General features: G+C 44.6%; 2 protein-coding genes across 3 annotated transcripts in view; both read right to left on the minus strand.

The window, feature by feature from the left end:
* Window positions 1–6,968: 6,968 nt before the first annotated feature.
* Window positions 6,969–12,483, minus strand: LOC119383576 (protein lin-7 homolog C). The gene is made up of 5 exons (XM_037651809.2): window positions 12,380–12,483; window positions 11,999–12,040; window positions 11,536–11,684; window positions 10,497–10,706; window positions 6,969–8,527 (listed from the first exon to the last, which is right to left on the minus strand). The coding sequence occupies exons 1-5, from the start codon at window positions 12,414–12,416 to the stop codon at window positions 8,369–8,371; spliced, it is 597 nt and encodes a 198-aa protein (XP_037507737.1). The 5' UTR covers window positions 12,417–12,483; the 3' UTR covers window positions 6,969–8,368.
* A 678-nt stretch (window positions 12,484–13,161) lies between these two features.
* LOC119383577 (histone-lysine N-methyltransferase KMT5B) overlaps window positions 13,162–23,251 on the minus strand; it is a 33,926-nt gene continuing 23,836 nt past the window's right edge. For both annotated transcript variants that reach the window (XM_037651810.2, XM_037651811.2), the window contains exons 8-9: window positions 21,223–21,300; window positions 13,162–15,707 (exon numbers count right to left, since the gene is read on the minus strand). In XM_037651810.2, the coding sequence (XP_037507738.1) occupies window positions 13,984–15,707; window positions 21,223–21,300 (1,802 nt within the window). In that variant the 3' untranslated portion in view covers window positions 13,162–13,983. The remainder of the gene's footprint in view (window positions 15,708–21,222; window positions 21,301–23,251) is intronic.

The following is a 23,251-nucleotide window of genomic DNA, read 5'->3' on the forward strand; positions in this document are numbered from 1 at the left end:
TCCTTGGCTGTTGGTGTCAATGTTGATGTTGCTGTGAGGCTTTTTATCACTGTTCCTTTTTGTAGGGGAGTCGAGGCCTCCTATGACCGCAGACAGCGCTCTACGAAATCAGACACAACGAGCAATACTACAACCTGTCAAATGTTGATGGAGACTATCCAAGCAGCTGCTTTTCAATCACTGGCAAAGCGTACCAAAAACTAGCAAGAGTTGTGTTGTGTTAAAATACATTTGCATTTTGATCTGCACTTCACTCTAGGAGTGTCCCATAGGAAACAATCCAGATATTCGGCACTCTAAGGGACAATCATAACTGATCAGACAATGAACACTGGCATTTCCATCAATCAAAAATGACCGTTTCTCTATGTTGTGCTTCTTTCTTTTCTGTTTTATTCACACATTTCCACATAAATGCCTTCAGACAAGTGAAAAAAAAAGGAGACCGTATTCTATTCGCAAAATGCAAACAATGTAAAGTTGCAAATATGGAAAGAGGTACATATATAAAATATACATATATATATATATATATATATGTATGAGCTTTACGTGTGGAAAGTGAGATGTAGGATTTGAAAATAAAAATAAATGGAAGCTATGTTTGAAAAAATGCAAAGAAAATGTGTGTCCAACTTTTGTCGTCCTGTGAGAAGCATTCACATATCTGTGAACGGTGGCGTTCATATCGCTGCACACTCAATGCTCTGCGACTGTCTTATTATCATGCTTAAACGGGATTGTCTATGGCTAAAAACACTTAAGCCACAACACACACCGTGTGAATCGAAAGAATAATGGCACAAGGTTTCTGATACAGGGATTTAGTCACTATCCTGAATCATCCACCGAACTCTTTTGTGGATCTGAGGATGTATTAAATGCAAAAAATTGCAGTAGACCCAATATGCCCCCTAGAGATCTACGTACAGCGAAGATCCTTGGCATCTTTACCTTTCGTGATATCCTCTCATTGCTCAGGTGCCTTTCGACTCAATTTCTTGACAGAAGCAGGACCCATGGACTGTTGGTGCTCGGTAGTGCTGATGATCCAATCCAGGGGCGTAGACGGGGGGGGGGGGGGGGGTTCAACCGCCCCCCCAAAAAATTTTTCAGTCTTGCTTGCGTATATATACCCGCGCACATAAAAATGCACACGCGAACGTACATAAAGAAGTATGGTTGAACACCCCCCTCCCCCCCACCCCCCCGAAAAAAATTTCTGGCTACGCCCCAGATCCAATCCTTGACTATAACCCACCTCACCAATACCGTTCAGCACTACCAAAGCTACGGGGTGTAAGCAAGCCACATGCCTGTGCAGCAAAACATAGTTCCAGATATTAACTACCTTACAGTTGGCCGAGCCGAGACATTTGCGATTGTTAGGCACGTGTTAAGTCACATCGATACGTAATTATATATCTTTATTCTTCTTCGCATTGATGCCATATGCCCTTAACTGTTGTATCAGCAACCGCCGGTAACAGTGGTTACAAGTCAACATGGCAGCGCCCATGTCGGTGCGACCGCCCGCTTCGATCCGAACTTGTTCTTGCTACTCGCTCACTGCGCTGACAGCAACAAATAAATGGCGAGATCAGCCATCACTCTGTGTCAACTCATGCTGAGGACGAAGCATTAGGTACATTTTGTTGTTATGAACCAAATCAACTCTTTGTTTAGCCACGCCTGCTAAGCCTAACCCGCAGAGAATTTGATAATGGTTCTTGGAAACAGCGCAACATAGTAACGAATAAATTGTTGTTGAAGCACCAGGACATCAACCTAAAACAAATACAAGCATCAGTTTGGAACTTGCGGGCCACACAGTGCATGACGACTACTTGATAAATTCGAGGCAGAGGACACCAGCTTCCATGGGTGCAGCCGGTTTTTATTCGGCACTGCCGTCTGCTTGCTTTGCTCGTCCACTGCAGGCACGCAGATGCCAGGGGGACGTTGAGCAGCCAACACGGCGCGGAAGAATACATTGTTAGGATTTTTGCCTTTCCTATTATCCAGAGGTCGGCAAAAATATTGGAACTCACTCAGACTCAAGAAATATATATTGCTCTGAGAGCCCACTCAAGACTCAGGATCACCGAAATTTTCCACAACTGGACTAACTCGGACTCAGACTCACTAAACTTTTTCTTAGCCAAACTCACTCGGACTCGAACTCACCAACATATTGCTCAGCCGGACTCACCCAGACTATGACTCACAGCTCGACCTGAGTCTGAGTGAGCCTGTGTTAGTCGGCTCATGAGTCCACCGGCGCAAAATTATCTTTTCCGATCATGGTGTAAATGCTCTTTAACGCCAATATTTCACAGAATCGGTGCTCTACAATACGCTTTTTCATCTTGTGCCTTTGAATACAAGTTATGAGTGGTTGCAATCCAGTAAGGACGTTCTTATGAAATATGCGACTCACATGAGATATTTCGATCAAGAACATCCCGTGAAAGAGATCGTGGGGGGAGGTCGTGACATCCCCCCCCCTCCCCAACTTATGCCTCAGATCAACAAACATTCAGGTGGCGCATGAACGCTGTCGCGTTGAGGCGTGTGTGAATAGACTTGAGCATAAACATAAGCAGATATAAGGTTGATAATAATACTGATAGGTGAGTAGATAGGAGCACATGTCGGCAATAAAAGGCGGAGCTCACTCAGCCTCACTCAAGAAATATATTTTGTGCTTAGGGCTCACTCGGACTCAGACTCAATAAAATTTTCCTCAGCCGGACTCACTCAGACTCAAACTCGCCACCATATTGCTCAGCCAGACTCACTCAGGCTCATAATCACAGCTCGATCTGAATCTGAGTGAGTGTGAGTGAGTTGACTAATGAGTGAGTTTGCCGACCTATGCTATTATCAGAGGGACTCTGCAGCCTCCACAGTGCTGAAGGGAACTTCCGAGATGGAGTATAGGTGCTCGTAGATGATGGCACCATAACAGGCTCAACTTTTGTATGAAAACCATGTACAGCCCAAAGTACGAGGAACTGTACTGGGTTTGGTTCTTCCTTCATGCTGCATGTGGTTTTCACCATAGATAACCAACAAACTGAAGCCTTCACCCTTGATAGCTTCAATTTCTTCACCACAGCAGCGCTCACCATATGTGTATATTAGCGCTCATGATGCACTACATTGTTGCACTGCCCCAAGGTGGCGCTGCCATCCCTACCAAGATAATGAACAGCGTAGAGGAAGGGAGCTGGTGTCGGCACATAAGAAATACGCGCGCGGCGGTGGCCTAATGGTTAGAGCACTGCTGGAAACTGACAGGAAATTTCGTAGACTGAAGCCGAGAATTTTAATGCCAGGACATTTTCCACATAAGCAAAACAGTGACTAATACAAAACAAGAAACAAAAATAAAATAAGATGATGTAGATATAAACAGCTGCCAGGAAGAACAGAACTGAAGAAGACCCTGTGAATCAAGCTGAAAGGTATGTAGAATCTTCAAGAAGTGAAAATTGAAAGTGCCCAATGTAACTAAATTTATTACACCAAACTCAATAGCCTAGCAAAAGACGAAGCATTGAAACATAGCGACCAGACTTTAGAATCAGTGGAAGGACAATTACTAATAGGGCCACCTACTCAAGAAAAGGAAATTGGCTGAATAAGGATGTGCTGGATGATTGTATTTTGCCAGTTCTAGCATACAGAATAGCAAAGAAACTCAAGACAAAGTTAAGGACCCCGCAGCATGCGATGGAACAAAAAATGAAAGGCTTAACATTAAGCTCTCGAAAGACAGCAGAACGGATCAGAGAACAAGCAGGGGTGGCCAATATTCCAGTTGACATTATGCAAAAAAGATGGACCGGGGCGGGCCACGTAACGCCGTATTTTCTCGCATATAACCCGCACCAAGGAACGGAAAAATGTGCTAAAAAGTGGAATGCAGGCTATATGGAGGGGTTATATGCATATTATTTTTTTTTCCTTTTTGTACAGTTAAAGTTAGGGGTGAGGGTTCAATGCAGCGGTGAGTTATATGCGCCAAAATACAGTATGAAGTAGAGAAAACCAGTAGGTCGGTTAAAGACACAAAATTAATACCAAGGGATGGGAAACGCAGCTTAGAAGGGCAGAGAGTTAGGTGGGGTGACAAACTCAAGAAGTTCACAGCAATAAAATGGAAACAACTCCCACAAAACAGGACAAATTCGGGATTGTTGGGAGAGCTCTTTGTCCTGCAGTAAACAACGAATAAGTTGAGAAGGATGGTGACAATTACGGATGTAGCAAACATTGTTAGCCTTACAAAACAAAGGCAAAGTATGTTCAAGACACCATGCCATGGCACGATAAGGGTAGTGGACTCAACCGAAGGCACATGCACCTAAATCTACGTAACTGGGAGTTTCTGCATTTTGGCCCCAATCCAAATGGAGCTGCCATGGCCAGAAACCAAACCCAAGCCCTCATGCTTGTGTGAGGTTTGCATGCCAACAGGAGTAAATGAATGCAGTGTGCCCTCAAAATGAAGAGCTCCACTTTAGATTGAGATTGAGGACAAATCACCAGTGAATGAACTGCTTATGTTGCAATAATATGACATTAGAAAGTTAAAGAAGCGGCATGCAAAATGCTACTCATGCGTATGCCACCCCACAGGAAGCATTTGGCTGCTAGACTGTAAATGAGGCAGCATCATTACACAAAATTAGCGCTATAACGTAACTCAACCTGCATAGGTTTATAGATCACACACTACACTTGCATAGTTGCATTGCTTATACCCTTTACTGCACAAAAATGCTTTAAAACTTGGTTTCTTTCAAGAGCGTGTACTTATTTTTATGCTTTTGTATTTGCAAGAAGAGCTAAACTAAAACAGACATCACCATGAGTGTGGAAGAGTGAAGTTTCAACAATATCGAATATAATGTGGTAAAGTGCCCCCAGTGGCGTATCAACTTGCCCCCCCACTGGAGGTGTGGGGGGGCAAGCCTCCCTCACTCCGCCAGCCGCGCGCGCGTGTGTGTGTGTGTATACATGTATATATATATTACGTAGATTATGTAGAGTCTGTCTTCGGTTGCCGTAAAATAATTGGGAAAAAGGTATATGCTTCTAAAAAACTGTTTTATTTGTCGACGTTTCGATCGGAGACCGATCTTCATCAAGATGAAGTTTACCAGGCTTCGATGCGCTTTTATATCACCATCCTCCGAGCCGAGAGAGAGAAATAAAGTAAAAAAAGAGAGAGAGAAGTAAGAAACTTGAGGAAAAAGGAAAAAGAATCGTCTTGATGAAGATCGGTCTCCGATCGAAACGTCGACAAATAAAGTTTTTTAGAAGCGTATACCTTTTTCCTATATTATATATTGCTAAATTATATATTATATGTTATTAAATTGCTGCACCCAAATAACCGTAATGCTTCCAATTCCAATGTGACTCAATCTCCCAAAACGAGTGACAAAATTATTGTAGGGAAATTGCCCCCCACGAGACTAACATCACTTACACGGACATCACAACATCTTTACATACATTTTTAATAATCAATAAGCATTACAAAAACAGCACAGCCACTTCCGCCCTAAGTTACAGGATGCAAGATGCTCTCAGATCATGTGCAAACCAGGCAACAGCCACCTTGGTTATTTTTGTATACACTAACCAGCAACAAAACAGGTTAAAGTCAGCTGCTTTGGAATGTTTTATCCGTTGCACTACGTATTCATGAGTACGTAATATTCTGTGAGGTTAGGTTAGCATAGCGAAACCCCCATTTACATAATCTTTGATGATACGTCTTCATGGTTACGACAATGTCGAAACCAAACTCCCATGACACTAATGTGTAACACTTCTCATCCCCTACCTTCCACACATGTGGTCCTATTATAACATATTTGAAGGGCTTTATTGTAAATGTATTTAATACACATACCGTATTTTCCGGTGTATAAGACGCACCTTTTTTCCTAGACTTTAGCTGGTGCGTCTTATACAACGGTGCGTCTTATATACACAAAAAGTCACGTGATTCTGCGAGACCAATTTGTTTATATTTAATTTACGAGTACGATAAACAGAGCTCGAGAGCATTCGTAAAAATATATCTAATTTTGTTGTAACAATGAAGCGGCTGCGATCTTAGATGTCAGCTACTTGCTGTTCAAGCAGCGCGGCGACCACGGAGATTACGGCCGCAATAAAAGCCACCACTGTCGCGTGCCCCATTGTACTGTTTGAATTGTTTGTTCTTAAACGAAGAATTAAACCCACAGAACTGAGGCAATAAATAAAAAAGGGCACCACAACGGTCCATTGTAACGTTGTAGCGCCCACAATATCAGTTACAAAAGCGAAAGTACCACTTCATTATCATCATCATCAGTTTCCGTGTGAGACGTCGCTGCAGTCTAGCAGTAGTCGCAGCTTCCGGCTTCCGGTCGCCATTTACGTTTTGTATGCGTGTGTAGGCGGTGTCCGACGATCGTGTGATAACCGTGCGGCGCGTTCGTTGTTTATGTGTTCTCTCCAAGTCTGGTAATGCCCTAAAGGTATGGTAGCCACCATAGCACAGGCAGTGCCAACGATGTGCTTCAAGGTGCTTACAATGCTGCGTAAAAGTTACTCAGAGGCTGACGACGGCAACCCAGCGATGCTGCCAACCGAGGCGGAAGAACTTTTGACAGTGCGCCGGAGGATGTGGCTTCAAATCCAGTAGAATAAATAGTGCTTATCTACGCCTTAATAAAACTGCTGCTTACAGATATTCAGTGCCGTGCGTGACTACGCATTTCGCAATCAATGTGCTCTGCGTGGGTCATTGTGTTTTATCATGTCGACTGAGTTAAAAAAAGGTGCGTCTTATACAAAGGTGCGTCTTATATATCATTTTTTTCTTTCGAAAGTTGTAAAAAGTAGGGGGTGCGTCTTATACAAAGGTGCGACTTATACACCGGAAAATACGGTAGATACTAGTACTACCACGAGTACAGTTTACAATGAAATTCTACTGTAGAGCAACAGCCACAATGCTTTATGTCACATTACGATTTAATGCAGTAAGATGATATGCCTTATCAAAGAGGATGTTGAACATTCACGAGTGAAATCCCAATTTGAAATTGACTCAGTGATGAATTGAATGCTCAACATGCAATAAATTTTGTTCCAATGGGTTTAGAACATCCATTTTTGTTGCACTGCACACAGCTCTGATTCCAGATTATTGAGATATGCCGATTTACTTTGTAACTCTCTTAGTTTGGAAGAAATCTTGCTCCCCAATGGGCACATGAAATACTTCGTATTTTAAAAACTACACAATATGCTGGTAAAATTACTGCATATTTGAAATCAACACACAAATGTACATAAACTCAGGGAGTTTCATCAAAATCGATCAAGAAATAAAGAATTTTTAAGAGCAGTGTACCCCCTTAAGAGGCTGTGACCTAGTTCCTTGACAATGGTGGCAGATAAATTCCTTCATAAGCGAAAACAGGTAGAATGAGGCAATTTACCAAATTTCCACACTGTTTCAGTTTCGCCACTGCTCCACAGCAGATAACAGCACCACAAATTGGATCGTAAGCAAACCATGCACGAAAGTGGGTCAGGATTAAATACTTGCACATGTCAGAAAACCGAGGTCAAAAAGAGTGTTCACTTTCATTTGAAAACTGACTACCTCTTCATGAATCTGCAAGCAGTGCGCGTTAGCCATGATTCCTCCAACAAATGGGCAATGAAAGCATCACCACGCATGAAGCCCCTACATGTAAATCAAAAATACACGGACAAGAGTAAAATTATGAATGTGAAGCATTGCACAGCCATGTGTAACACCCAAACACATTTCCACATAACAAACAAATTAAAACTTGAACTCCTTTATTTCTGGCCTCAGAAAGTACACTAATGCAAATTAAACAATGAAATGCCATTTGAGTTATATATTTATTACTTTAGTAATTAATTAATGAGCAACTGGTCTTCCGAACTGTCTGAAGCTGAAACCTCAATCTAGCTTATTTTAAAGCAGTTACGCTTTCTATACTTAATATTTTTATGTATCAAACTTAGCACATAATATATGACACACTGAGGCCACTAGTAAAAGTACAGATAGTCTGGCAGCAAGAAATTGTGTACATATCTGTGCACATTCTCTACAATGGGTTCTGCAGAGAGCAGCAATATTTCTACAATCCCAAGTGAGAGAGAACGAAATCTCGTACACTGCCTGAACTGTCGTAATGTTGAAGAACCACTCCCTGGAAAGGACAAGTAGGTTACGCAAAGGAAGGGGTAAGTAGGTTAAAATGCTGCATCGTCGTGTCTAAACAGGTCCTGCTTCAGCCTCCGAAGGTGTTCAAGAGGCATTTACCCGACGACGAGTGGCGCGCTGCTTGTCGAATCGCATCTCCATCTCCTCCAGTACCTTGGGGGTGTAGCGAACGACGAGCTTGACCGTACCTTGGGCTGCCTTCAGGAGCTCCACTGCCTTCTCGTGGTTCTCGCCTTCAACACTCTGTGGTTGCGAAGAAAAAAAAACATAAAAGAATGAGGTTGAGGACAAGAGTGTGTTGATGGAGATATAAATTATGGGCAACACATCCACAACACAGCCATTTTAGCAGGTAGGCTTTTGTTTATTAAACACTCGCTAATTCAAATTGAAATTAAAGGGATACTGGACAAAACTTTTGCTGCCGAGATTTTCAGATCAAATAAAAGCTTGGCTGCTGAAATTGGTTAACACAACCTTGTTATCAGGCAGGATCTACAGGAAAATAATGACCACCCTCATATCCACGGTGGCAAATGTGAAACATTCTATTTGGTCAATGACAATTCACAATACAGACGGGCACAAAATATTTCTTAGAGCCGGAGCGGTGGCCGCTCGTTGGCGGAGCGCACCAGTTAAAAATGTAGTGCCACTGTCTGCGCATGCACGATATCCCTAGCAAGCTTGCCTCGCTCCCCAGTGCATCTAGATAGGCGTTGCCTTACTCCAAAAGAATAGTTGGGTGCCTTTTAGCACATCACAGGGGGACAGTGCGAATGCGATCTCTAGAACGCTCTGTGCGCTCATGCACGCAGTTGAGCATACGCACGCATGCACGCGTGTTAACTGGCATTGGCACCTTTGAGAACAAAATGATTAACTGGTTCATTAGTCGCGGAATGTGACCGTCCGGAGGTCCGTCACCGACAACACTTGCAGTAGCGAAAATCAGAAAGCTGCATACTACACCTCTACAGTTCAATAAAGCGTGTAACCGTTAATTAAGCACCAACTAAGAATAATTCAAGAGTCGCAAGACTACTGTAAAGAAATTAGAGTAATTAACAAGACCAAAACATGGACATCAAATGACACCTTTATTAAAGCGTGCTAAATTGGGTTACTAAGTAAATGAATGCAGTTACCTATAATTATTAGCAATTAAGTGTTGCAAACAGTAATAGAGACTACCCAATATCAAGACACTGCGATAAGACTGGTCACATCTAATTAAGACTAATTATTAAGATTTCACTTCAGTTCAATAATAAATAAGAGTTAATTAAAAGTTCATAACTGATAGTTAATTAAGGTTGCGTCACAAGGATTACGCTTGTGTTTAGAGATTCTGCTGCTTAGAGCACGAGCACGCTGCAGCCTGCAGGCCCCTATCCCCCCGAATGTGTTGTCGCAGCGCTAAGAGGGACAAACCGAATTTTTTTTAACACAAGCCAACACCTATCTAGATACACTGGGAGCAAGGCTTGCTTGCAAGGGATGCCATGCACGTACAGATCATGGCTGTATTATTCCGCGGGTGTGCTCCACCGACGAGCAGTTACCGTTCAAGCGCTCCGAATTATTTTGTAGGCACCTGTACATGAACTTAACAAGTACACAATTGACCAACAAACCATCCCGTGCTAGCTAAAGACATCAAACCTGGAATAGACGAGACCCTAGCCGTGAAATGAACGAAAGAAAGGGAATTGATTTAACAGCTCGTTTTTTGCCACACACGCCCATGTGAAGCCAGCAGATAACAAATCCAAAAAAGCATGAGGGCATTATTTGTAGTTTTTAATTTAAGCTTACTAATTATGAGATGAAGTATTGATATTGGCATATCACACACCTGAACTTATCATTTTTTAAATATTTTGCTTTGACAAGCTTCGAGATTCTAATGTAGTAGCGCTGAGCGAAAGGCACGAAGGACTAAGGATAAAGAGAACAGGACAAGTGCGCATACTTTCCACTGTTTATTTTCGCAAAAGCATATGAAAGATATACACAAAACAGTAACGATGCAAAAAACTATGTCACAATGTGTTACACATGAAAGCAATTAGACAGTCGAAAGTTTGCACACACACTAAACCTGTTCTCTTTGTCCTTTGTGCCTTTGCTCAGCGCAACTACATTAGAATGTTACACCAACTAGCCCAAGTTGAAGTTTTGCTGAAGCCTCGAGAGGAGATCCACTCACCACACCGTTGACCGAGAGCAGTTGGTCACCGCGCTTGAGGGCCCCATGACGGTCAGCCACACCCCCTGGGATGATACGCGATATGTAGATGGGCGAATTCTGCTCCTTGCCCCCCATCACGTTGAAGCCAAGTCCCTCGTCAGTTTTGGGCAGTTCCACAACTCGTGGGTGCGCGTGACCTTCGCTAGCTGCAAATGCTGCCACTGTTGCCTGCAATCACGAGGACAACACCAAAGACGCAGTGAGGAAAGCTTGTGGGCTGCAGGATAGCAAACTGCGACCGTAGATCATATTCAACCTTCCAGTTTCATAATGATGGCGTAGCTGCCAACTTCGGAAACTCAAAGTTCAGGAGATTCGTCCAGTGAAAATGGCAAGGAAGGAGGGGGGGATGAAAGAAATTTCTTCAAAGCAAGACGGTTTGCTTCTTTATTTTAATATACAACTTCCACCTATTCTGATCTTATCAGCCTCAACTCATGCAATTTTGCCAGCCTTTGTTGTTAACACACTTGGGGGGGGAGGGCTGGCAGCTAGTGGCATTCTGACCAAATCCTTTTACAGCGCTCAATAATCCCCTCTGTGTGTGACAATATTGCCATTGAACAACTTATCAATGTCTCGTTTCAGAACATGGTTCTCCCAACACAAGTTGAAAGAATAAAACTGGTCTCCTTTTTGTACACTCTTAAGAGCGAAAACTTTGCACATAGCCTGGCAGAAAGCTTTCTGTAGCCTCAAATGTAGTTCTGGAAATGTGCATTGAGCACAGAGTTGTAATTTCGCAACAGTAGCTCGCAATAACGTGAACGTAGCTATAACTAAATTTTCTGTCATACGCCCTGCAATCTCAGTGCAGAAGAATGTCAGTCTACATTCTGCACTTGGTTCAGCACAAAGAACAGACACTGGTTATAGACATTTAAAGGGATAGCGTCTGTCCCTTCAGATGCATGTAACCAGTTTCAGTTCATTCGATAGCAAACATGAATTTCAACATAAAACAAGGAGCCCACTTTATTAACTCTACTACACAAACCTTGGCCGTGGCACTGGCCCGAATGTCGGGACTTCCAGAGATGTCGACGGTTTCGTAGACATGTTCGTACACTTCTCGCACGGCGTTGCAGAATTCACTCTGTAGAACCTTTTGAAGTGCAGCGAGCTTCTGCGCTGGGACTTCGCCACCTGTCAAACAAGCATTACATCACTTCAAGTTCACACTGTGTGCCGACGGCATCGAGGCTTTCGCTGAAACGGCAGCGAACTAGAATTCCAGTTAAATGCCCAAACAAACGGCGAAAAGACGGTGGCATGCGGAGCACTGAAGGGAGGGAGTTACGACAGGAACATGGATGGCGACATACCAAGCGACCAAGGCATCTTAAGACAGCCACTACACCACACCCACAAGTGCAGTCGTGATTTATGAAAACAATAAGGTGCTGCAACGAAGTAACAGCACGCTCGCACCCGTGCCCCCATTCGCAAGCGTTACTTACTGCGCTGAAGTTTCTCCAGAAGCTCGCAGGCCCGCTTGATGTCTGTAAAGCAAGTTCGGCGCTAAGTTTATTTATGATCAACAAATAGACGATGATAGGACATGCTGATGACACATATGTTAAGAAAAAATTGCGGGAATATTGTGCTGACTCGAAACGCTGCAAAACATAGGCAAACGGTAACGATGGCTCGTCAACAAGCTGCGATTTAGGTGGAGTCCAGCCTGCCAGGGTGTGCGCGAGGCAAGCGTCGCACTGAAAGACCAAGTGCAATACACGCGTGACAGTTTTTATTTGGTGTTGCGAGAGTTCTTCTAAACCTAGCCTCCCTCGCTAACCTCTTCAGTAAGGCACGCACGTAAACTTTCAAACCACACCTACCTCTCTCGAGCATCAAACTCTCTCCGACGGCGGCCATGTTTTGTTTTCACATAGAGAAGCTTGGCTTGTGGCTTCGGAATCACTTGGCTAGTTCTTGGCTACTGCCTGTACGTGAAGTTGTCTGGGGCAAAACCATAGAGTTTCCTACAATACTTACTAGAGGGAACTCTGGCGCTAGTGTCTATGGGAGCTGCAATGCATCGCGCTTCAGCCAGCATGGGAATCATGGGTAGTACACGGATTTGCCTAAACTTCGTTCTTTCGGCTCCGTTTGGCTCCGCGTCGCCTGCATCCGCTTTGTCGCAAAACGAAGTTCAGCAAAAGTCAGCAGTTCCACTTCACCACTTTAACTTCTTGAGGCTCACCGATTCAAATCTGGTCAGGAAGTTCACAAAGATCCATTCTTTTATCCGAAAGAAAACCAAAACATGGCAATAAACAAAGCCACAAGTGCGTTCGAAGCCCACAAGCACGAAGACTAGGCAAATCCGTGTACTACCCATCATTCCCATGGTGGCTGAACGATCGCAGCGCCAGAGTTCCCTCTAGGTCATTTTACGAAACTCTATGGGCAAAACCATGGAGTGGTCAAAACGGTGTGAAATGGCGAAATCTCCAACAGCATCATTACTTCGTGGTCCGTGTCTTACCCCATCGCTCCAGGACAAATCACGCTTGCCGTAAATCTATGCAATGCGCATGGTCTACCAAGTTTTTACACTAACCCGCACCAAACGGCAGTACACCGCAGCATCAAAAGAAATGCTCCCTTCACATGCAAGTGTGGGCCCAACAAACACTTTATTCACCATCGCAACACCAGTGCACCGTCACTTAAAACAGAGCAGGCACATGTCGCCCCGAATGCACGTGATTTGAACTTTCTTCACCGGAAGGCCTGACATGTAGATGCACATATTCAAAGTAAAGGTAGAGGTTAATTTGAAAAATTCAGCCCTAAATACAAGAACTCCAGATTTCTATTGGCTAATGTCTTCATGGTGCTTGTCTTTGTCCTGTCAAGGAGCGTACGGAATAATTTAGACAATAAATACAAGTGGTGCAAAGTAATGGGCAGTTCACTTTTCCAAACAAAAATGAAGCAACTATCGGCACAGATCAACACAGAATACTATGCCCGCATGACTGTAAAATGCACAGTGAGCAAAAACATCACCTTTGTGCCCATTCCTGCGCCGACACATTACGTCTTCAGGCAGTTTGTCATAAAAAAAAACGCATCTGACAGCGCACGGTTTGGTGAACCAGTTTCGAACAGTTTCCTGAAACCCGCAGGCCTACAGAAGGTTGTCCACAGAACAAAATCCTTCCATTTCAAACACCACTGGCAGTGCACATGCTATTTACAACACATATAACATACCTTTTTTTTCCAAAAGGGCTCCAAAACCGCAAAAAACAAATGATAACAGCAAGGCATAAAAGCATGCTGCAAAACACTTGTCCTTTTGTGGGCAGAACCCAAAGTCAAGAAAAAAAGGTCAAGAGTGCAGTTTTTTTTCTTAAACGTCAGAACGTTCCGCACACCCACTGCATCACATATGGCAGCCTAGTCTGTGACTTCACGTGTCACTCACAGCTGGTCAACAGCGTTTCTTACACTTGTTGGGTGGAATGTCAATATCAATTGCATCGTTGCCCAAGATGAGCCGAATACGCTTGGCTCCCACTGCCACAGGGGATGGTTTTTCCTCTCGCCTGCGTGCATGCTTTCGGTGTTCACTCGTTTTCTTTTTGTCTTTCTTCTTTTTCTTCTTCTTACGAGGCGACTCGGGCGACAGGAGAGGTGGCGACAGAACCTCGTACACAGTACGGCGGCGTGCCGTCGACACGGGGGAGGTGTCGCCGCGTGCATGCGGATGTAGTCGGCGTATTGTCAACTTTAGGCAACCGAGGTGCTGTGATTGGCCGCCCGACTGTGCCACATTCTGGCTCGCAGGCTGTGGTGGCAGCCTCTTTGAAGGAATGACGCGCATGCGAGGCACAACTCTCGTTTCTGTTTCGACTTTGGGCTCTCTTTTTGGCGCTTCCTTCTTCACCTTCTCCTTCTGCTCTCGACAAATGACGTAGCTACTCGCGTGATGCGTCTTTTCTGGCAGTACAGTGACCATAGGTGCTTCCAGTATGGCAGTGTCTAATATCTGCACAAAAGGCTCCTCTTCACAATGGGGAACCATCTGCTGCAGTTCGGGCGGTTGCTCAGTCATGTCAACTTCGCTAATCTCCGACTGAACCACATCGAAGTGGCTCAGTTCTGGCTGAGCCACTTCTTCGACGGTGATGTCCGCAAGCAGCACCTCCTGTTCAAGCATTTCAGAATCTATCGACTCCGCTTGAACCACCTCAGCGTCAATCACCTCGGCCTGAACCACTTCTTGCTGGATCACCTCCGCCTGAACCACTTCGACTTCCATCACCTCTGACTGAACATCTTCTGGTGGAATAAATTCCGATACTACTAGCTCCGGCATATCTATTTCTGTTGTTTCCAGTCCCAGCATATCTGCTTCGGCGTTGACTATTTCGGGCGGACGTTCTTCAGTTTGTTTCATTTCCTCTTCTTCTGTGACAACGGGAAGAGCGTTGGCAGTTTCTTCAAGTGGTTTGCTCACTTCTTCCCCATACATTGCACTTACGCCCTCTGGGCGAGATGGACGATCAGCCGAACATGCCTTGACGCACCGTAGCCTCCTTGGATGCCTCCTGTCCCTTCTCGAAGACGCAGAAACGGGAACTTCCTTAACTTCCTTGGTGCTTTGAACGGGCCTCTTTGTTTCCGCAGCCTTGACTGACTCTGTTGGACTTTGCCTGCTCGACACAACCTCGCTCACCTTATTGATTGTTTTGGGGGACACTGCCTTACACGACTCAACAGTGCTGACACTACTAGTATCCTCGGAACAAGCCACTTCAGCAGGCTTTGGTGAAGAGCTCCTTAGTGTAGATGGGCATAGTGGCAATACTTGTTCCTGTTCCGTCTCCACCTTGTCAAGGGGCTTCGCCTCGGGCAATTTGCTTGCAGCTTCCAGGGTTTTGTTCTCCGATCGCTGCTGGTTTCGAGCCCTTGTCACAACGGTTGTCGAAACGGTGGCCCCATTCACCTTCAGGGTACCGTCGCTTTTTTCGGACAAATGAAGAGCACCGTTGATGGCTGCGTCTTTGACAGGTAAAGGTGGACTGATGGAAGATGGTTGCACAGAATTTTTGCTTGCCAGCACCGACTTGGATGATGTGTTCTTTCCTATGTGGCCGGGCATCTGCTGGCGGTCTTGCAACACATCGGTGTTTCCTAGTGGTTTCTTGTGGCCTGAAAAGTAGAAAGAAGCAGTACAACTCAATGAAACGAGGCAACAAGGCATACTGGAAAGCAACAAGGCATAGCCATCTACAGAACTGACAGGCAGAATTGATGTGGTGTGACTACCGCATAGCCACAACTACACTTGATGGATGCAAAGGCTGGAATTGGTGCACCATTCACAGTGCACACAGCTTCTCTCGTCTTGCCAAACAGCACGCAAGAAATTCTCAGGACTTGGCAGGCTTAAATTTATGTTTCGTCATCTTGTTATGTTTTTATGAGCATGGAAATCATCGTACTTACGCTTGTCACTATGCTCAGTAAACGGAAATCTCTTAAACGAAACTGCTGCTTAAATGGAACAAGTGCTTCTGACAAGATTGGTTTCATACTTGTATTCTGCACCCTTGTTCATCTCTCAGTAAATGGAACTCCTGTTAAATGGAACATATCTTCCTTGTCCTTTCAGGTTCCATTTAATGAGAGTCTACAGTATATAAAGCAAATTTTTTGCAGCGATTAGCAAGGAGCATGCAAGAAGAAAACATGAAGACAAGAGATACAAAAACACACTGTTTCCTCTCCTTTATGCATGTGTCTACCGTAAAATGCCGAGCAAGCGCCCCCCCCCTCCCTTTTTCGGGAGATCTGAAATAAACCCCAGTGACCGAGCAGGGGACCCTCTTCCCCTCCTCCGCTGCGGCCACTTTTTTTCAAGGCGAGCATCGCTTGTGTAAAAAGAACCACAAGAATCAGTACACTGAATGCGTATCTGATGTTGTTTATGAAACTCCATTGTCATGTAGCCGGTCGTATATTGGTCAAACCAGTCACTGCTTCAATGGTTTGACAGTGACGAGGGGGGAATAAAAACAGTAAATAAATAAAGCATTTCATTATAAACTTGGATGCGCATTTTTTAATTTTTAGCTGCTCTCCCGCCACCATCTTGAATTTCGGTCCGGGACCAAGCAAGCGCCTCCCTCCAAATCTCGTCGGATTATCCTTCATCGTACGGGGGGCGCTTGCTCGGCATTTTACGGTACATATACTGCACTAAACACTGAAAAGATATACCATATATACTCAAATCTAATGCGTACGTTTTTTCAGATAAAACGAGTCCAAAAATCACCTGCGTATTAGAATAGAGTATGAAACCGAAATCATGTTCATGGCATTGGCAACAGCCTCCCATCTAAGGATTAATATGCAGTGATAGTGTCATCACAAAATGGTGACGGAGCACATTTTGTTGCAAGTTCACATGGGTTCAGTTTGTGCTCAAGTGCGACCTGCACGCTTGAGCACAAACCTGTTCCCAGTAAAGATGCACTGCTTTTATCTTGAAAACTTACGTCAAAAGAAGTTACTTTGCAAGTTGAAGATAACTGCATCACATTTTTGCCACCTGTTTGGGGCCTGTGACTGTGAGCAGCACAAAGGGAGATCTTCACAACAGGACGATAGCTAGTGGAATCCCATCGCTGCCCTTGGTCCCAACAACACCTGTTTTAATAAATTTTTTTCACGATAAAGCGTGCGTGATAGAACCCAGTAAATAAACCCTAGTACAGCAAAAGCTCGTTAATTTGTATTTCATGGGACCGGGCAAAATGTCCGAATTAACCAAATGCTGAATTATCGAAAGTATCAAGAAAACAATAAACAAGTGTCTATAACATCAACGCATTTTGATTTTCTTGACGGGTACGTAAATCCAGCACTTCTTTTGCATAACAGCAATGTAAAATCCACAATATTTGTCATTTGCCACTTTGTTAACCATTAGACTGCGGCACAAGACTCGTGTGTCTTAAAGGGGTCATGAACCACTTTTCCAAGTAATGATCTAATGACCTCAGTATCGGAGTTTAGTGCCTCCCGAATCAATTGCCGCAAAAATTTCTCGAATCCGTCAAGAATGAGCGGAGTTACGGGGGTTTGGCGTTCTCTCTTTTCTCGTGCCGACGAGCGCACTGGAAGCTAGACAGGGAAAGAAGTTACGTCAGCGCGCGTCATGAAACGCGATCGCTCGCGTTTCATCGCGAGCGATCGTAACATCGTGGCTTTATGATAGGACACCTGCTTGCCATGCAAGCAGCCCAGGTTCGATCCTCAATGGGACCGAAGATTTTTATTGTTTATTTTATTTGCTTTTTTCTCGATTTTTCGGTCACGGACGATTTTTCGCTCACAACCAACGACGCCGTCACCTTCACCGACGGCGACGCCAACACCGGAATTTCTGCGGCACGAGCTCTCCAACGCTATCGCGTTAAAACACGTTTGCTGCAGCCGCTGAAGCCTTGGTCACCAACAACGCGATTGTGGTAAGATTGTGGATGGCAACCATGCCTTTCTGAAGGCCCGCGGCTGTTTTGGTCGTTCACGAACACCGTTTTCGCTCCTCTGCGTCGCATGTTTGCAGCGCTCCGCGCTTGGCGTGCATCGGGAATCGTCCAAATTAAAAACAGGGTTGCAGCCACATATGACCGAATTAATGAGAGTTTGATGCTATTAAACAATAGATGTGCTTGCCGGGACCATAAAACATGTCTGGATTATCTAATTTTCCAAATTAACGGGGGTCAAATTAAAGAGCTTTTACTGTATGTATATTTTTCTAACAATGATACAGCTGTATAATCAACAAAACGGTGTTTCAGTAGGACAGACTGTTGGGCTAGTTGGTCTTGCCTTTTAACAAATTGAAATTAGCGCAAATGAGGACGACACAAGGACAAGACCTCTTTACAAGGAAGTGCCTGTCCTTTTCGGCCTCACCTTTGAATCAGTCTTCATTTGTGCTAAATTTCACATTGTTAAAATAAAATAGTGGACCTGCTGAACAAGTACACTTCTGTATTAGCCCAGTGTGAAGGTCACTGGCAAAATGAATACTTATAGGCAGTCAGATGCACTTGAAGAATAGCTTGCTCGGCAATAGAAAGTGTGCGTCTTTCTAAGGTTGCCGAACTTTGCAACCAGTTGTGATGCGAACAGAAATAAACAGATTGCGTTTGAAATTGCACGACTTAATTAACAAAGTCTCAGTTTACTTTTTATTATTGTTTAACTCCAGCATAAGAATGAATCAATACTGACAAGACCAGCTTTCAGTTGCATTATTTTCACCCATTTTGCAGTGGACTTCATTTTATTTACCCTTATGCCAGGGGTGCAACAGCCAAAATAGGATTAGGAGCAATTCTTGGAACAGCAAAATGTTGCTTTTGGAGCACAAAAATGGATATTTGGAGCAGCTTACGGGAAAAAACCTCCATTTTTTAACACGAAATCCCAAACTGGGAGCAGTAAAACAAAGAAGGCTTAGAAAGGAAAACAAAAACATGTACAAACTAGGGGTGTGCGAAAATTCAAAATTTCGAATATTTTTCGAATAGTGCTTACTATTTGATTCGATTCGCACTGGAATTTTACTATTCGAACAATTCGAACTTCCCAAAGACAAATACAGTCAACATCCGATTGAAAGTTACCCCTTCAAATTTCCAATATGCGTCACCTCATTACATTCTCGTATTGCGGGAAAGCTGCCTTTCAAGCTCCGTTACGGTCGAACTTAGCCAAGACACATTAACGTTCGACTGGAAGTATTTCCTAGAATTTCAGTGTGCTTCACCTCATCACACCCCCCTATTGCGGCAAAGCTGTCTTTCAAGCTCCGTTACGGCCGAACTTGGCCAAGACACAGTCAACGTCCGATTGGAAGTGGTCCCTAAATTTTCAATTTGCTTCACCTCATCACATCCCCGTATTGCGGCAAAGCTGCCTTTCAAGCTCCGTTACGGTCGAACTTGGCCAAGACACAGTCAACGTCCGATTGGAAGAGGTCCCTAGATTTTCAGTGTGCTTCACCTCGTCACACCCCCGTATTGCGGCAAAGCTGCCTTTCAAGCTCCGCTACGGTGGCAAATGTATTAACTCGAGAAAACGCTGGTTCCAACTTGGAGATGAAAGATGTGGCAGAGGTGGGGGCTCAATTAATGCTGTTTTAGACCTGAAATTTGGGCAGGAAGTCCGAAAAATCGGACACCAAAGTTTTTTAGCATCCAAAATTTCAGATGTTCTTATATATCAACGTCTAAAAGGTAGATTTGGAACTCCGGACTTGAAGGGAGCACACCCTTGTCCGCCACATCAGTTGGGCCTCCACAGAAGTTGAAAGAGGTGAGAGGCTGAAGAAATGGCATCTTTGCCTATCACGTGTAAAGTGTTCTTGGCAACACTTTGGTTGCACCAAATCATGTACATAAATAGAATTTGGCCTCTACATTGCCTCATTCTTGATAAGACAACTATGAAACACCACCCCGCCAGCGCTTCATCAACCTAGCGAAAAGAAACACTTTCGTGTCGCTATCTCATAAGAATATGCTTAGGAATCCTCTCCAACTTCTTTTTTTCTGAAATTTTGCTTTGAAGTATTCGAAAAATATTCGATTCGATTTGCACTCACACCTCAATATTCAAATTCGCTTCGCACCCAAAATTTTGCTATTCGCACAGCTCTAGTACAAACCATTCAACATGACTTTAACTCATGGGCACTGCACGTGAGCAATGCTATTTCAATAAAAGCAGTGTGTCGAACCGTCCCACAGCGTAAACAATGACGAAGTTCACATTAGCATTTGCAGTACCTGTCAATTATTTGACAGGTGTTGCAAATGCTAATGTGGACCTGCCAACCTGGCGATGTCGAAATTCGGGAGGTTCGTAAAGCAGGAGCGAGTGGGCGTGGTGAAAAAAGAAAACTGGCATACGTTGTTTCTGTTGATTGTTTCTCAGGGCTGCAGAAACGTCACACTACACAGCTCTGAATGAGCCTCAGTAATTGAGTAGATGTCAGTGATCATACTAGTACTCGTAATTATATGGCACGTGCACGCATGAGCGATTAAGTAACAAAATGTGCCGTGTCCCGTAACAGCTAGTACTAATAGCCCCTACTAAACCTTAGTATGCTTTTCCGCAAAGCAGCGGTGTACTGCAGAGAAAGTAGCCTAAAAAGCCTTCTGCACGTGATAGAACAAGGCCAGCAAATTTTAGAACTGCTGTCCTTTTCCTTTTCTTTCACAGTGGGGCTAAGGTAAGGGTCTGCTTGTCTGGAGTAGATTGGATGATGATTCCCAAACTGCAGGTGGCCAACGCGGCCTCCATTTCTTGCTAAAAGCGCAACTGAGAAAATTTTGAGGCTGGTCGGGCACTTTGGCACAGTGTGGTGTGATTTCAACAAGTTTCACGCTTCTGGCTCAGCTTGGTACAAAAATACGGAATTGTATCAAACTGGCCCAACTGGCGCAGCTGTTGCACCCCTGATACCTTATACCTGCACATATCTAGCCGATGCGTACACAGTCAATTCCCATTAGGAACAACCCTGTTAAACAGGGCATGGGATACCATTGTGTAGTAGTAAAGAAGCTTTTGGAAATTTAAGATTTGGCTTGAACAAGTGAACTCTGGCAGAAGCAGTTGCAACAGAGTCACTGACCTGCACTTGCCCGAGTAGTGAGACGGTTGCTCTGGTTGTTGCTGTGCCGAGAAAGGGCTTTGCGAACAGTCTTGCCACCTGCATTGAATTAGAAAAATTAGATCATGGTTATGCAGACGATGGCGCCATTCAATGTGCTGAATAAGCATAACAGCTGCCATAGAATGAGTAGTACTATTACAGAATGACAATCTTCAATACAGTTGAACCCCTTTATAAGAGGCACGCATGGGGGAGAAATTCTTGCCTGTTATATGAGGCGTCTCTTATAAGCAGGGTACTAAGTTATGCATTTTCCTATCAACCCTTACTTTCATGTAGCACACTGGTGTCTCTTATACCCCACGTGTCTCTTATATCAGTGCCTCTTATAAAGGGGTTCAACTGTAGTACAGTCAAACCTCGATATATCGAACACGGACATATCGAATTATTGCCTATATCGAACGGTTCCTATATCACGTGGGAAATCGCATGCATTTTTAATTTTTTATTTCGAACGAAGTTTGACGTATAATGGATATATCGAACTCGGCCACCCCAAACCGCCCGCGCTCCGTTGACATGCGGCGAGCTTTCCCGCAACTCTCGAAAATAGCGGTAGCGCGGTGGGCGTTTACGATTGCTGCACACATCGATGGCACCGAGTGCGCCACTTGAACGTAGCGGCATACGCACGCCGCAGCCTTGCAGCAACGACGCACTGCACTTGTTGCACCAGCTCCTCCTTGATAGTATCGCCAGGCATCCGTCGCATCGGTCGTTGTTGTGCTCGTGTGTTAGGCCTGCCGCGCGTTGTGGTGTGTGTAGCGATGGCTGCAGACGCGAAGAAACGGACGACCCTGACTTTTGCAGAAAAACTGGAAGCAATCCAGGCTGAAGGCGTGGGATTCGGACCTGGTGCGTCAGGGACGGAAGGTATGCCTTATCGTCGATAACTGCACGGCACACCACACCGATGCCCAGCTGAGCAACATCGAAGTGGTATTTCTGCCGCCCAACACCACTTCGAAGCTCCAACCGTTGGACCAGGGCATTATCCGCACATTTAAGTCTATCTACAAGCGTCGGCTGATCGACATTTTGCTTGTAAGACTCCGGATGGGCCAAGATCTGAAGATCGATCTTTTGGGCGCCATCCAAATGCTCAAGGCGTCGTGGGAAAACGTCAAGCAGTCGACGATAGCCAACTACTTTCGGCATGCCGGCTTCGGTGGACGCACTGACGAAGCATCAGTGGAAGAATCCGAGGAAGCTGAGTTGGCATGCGCAGATGAAGAAAGCGAGCTCGCCGAAACGTGGAGCAAGCTGGAGAGCTTTGTTGGTGCGGAGCCGCAAAGCATGTGCATCGAAGACTTTGTTGGAGGTGACGACAGCACTGGTACAACGGCAGAGCTAACGGATGTAGAGATCGTCGCCGAAGCTACCGCTGAGCAGCCGAATGAAGACGCTGCCGAGGTGGATCCCGCAAGCGCTGATGGTGCCCCACTCCCGACATCAGCTGAGGTCGTAGCCGCTTTGGCCCTTGCGCGCCGCCACTGCAGCGCGATTGAAGGCACCGGCCTTTCACTTGTGGATCGCCTGGACTATGTTGAGGACGCAGTCGTCAAACACGCCATTGCCAACAAAAAGCAGGCTACTCTTTTTCAGTATTTTAAGCCAACACAATAAATACTTTGTTTGAATCTTCAAGTGAGTATTTACTGCACCACGATTGGTTCGTTGGTTGTTTTCCACAAGTTCTTGACGCATTTTTTACGTGATTTTTTATATCGAATTCTGGATATATCGAACTATTTCGCGATCGCCGTGCCGTTCGATATATCGAGGTTCGACTGTAGTTCAAGATGTAACAAAGTGTGTAGCAGTTATGCAGTGGCATAGTATCCCTAGCGATCAGCCAGTAGACATGAAACTAACAAGTGCAGAAAGTGCGCTAACCACAATGACACAGAAAGAGACATAACCATGCGTACACCATTGTTACAAATAAAAGCCAACTGCAGCAAAATTCCACTTTGGCTAAATT

Source organism: Rhipicephalus sanguineus, chromosome 2 (genome assembly GCF_013339695.2).
Source record: "Rhipicephalus sanguineus isolate Rsan-2018 chromosome 2, BIME_Rsan_1.4, whole genome shotgun sequence".
Lineage (NCBI taxonomy): Eukaryota > Metazoa > Arthropoda > Arachnida > Ixodida > Ixodidae > Rhipicephalus > Rhipicephalus sanguineus.

Bases quoted from the DNA above. Each gene is read 5' to 3' on its own strand.
- LOC119383576 (XM_037651809.2), bottom strand. From the start codon at position 12,416: ATGGCCGCCGTCGGAGAGAGTTTGATGCTCGAGAGAG. The intron at 11,685-11,998 runs GTAAGTAACGCT...CTTGTTTGACAG, and splicing joins TCTGGAGAAACTTCAGCGCA to GTGGCGAAGTCCCAGCGCAG. The intron at 8,528-10,496 runs GTGAGTGGATCT...TCGCAACCACAG, and splicing joins TGCTCTCGGTCAACGGTGTG to AGTGTTGAAGGCGAGAACCA.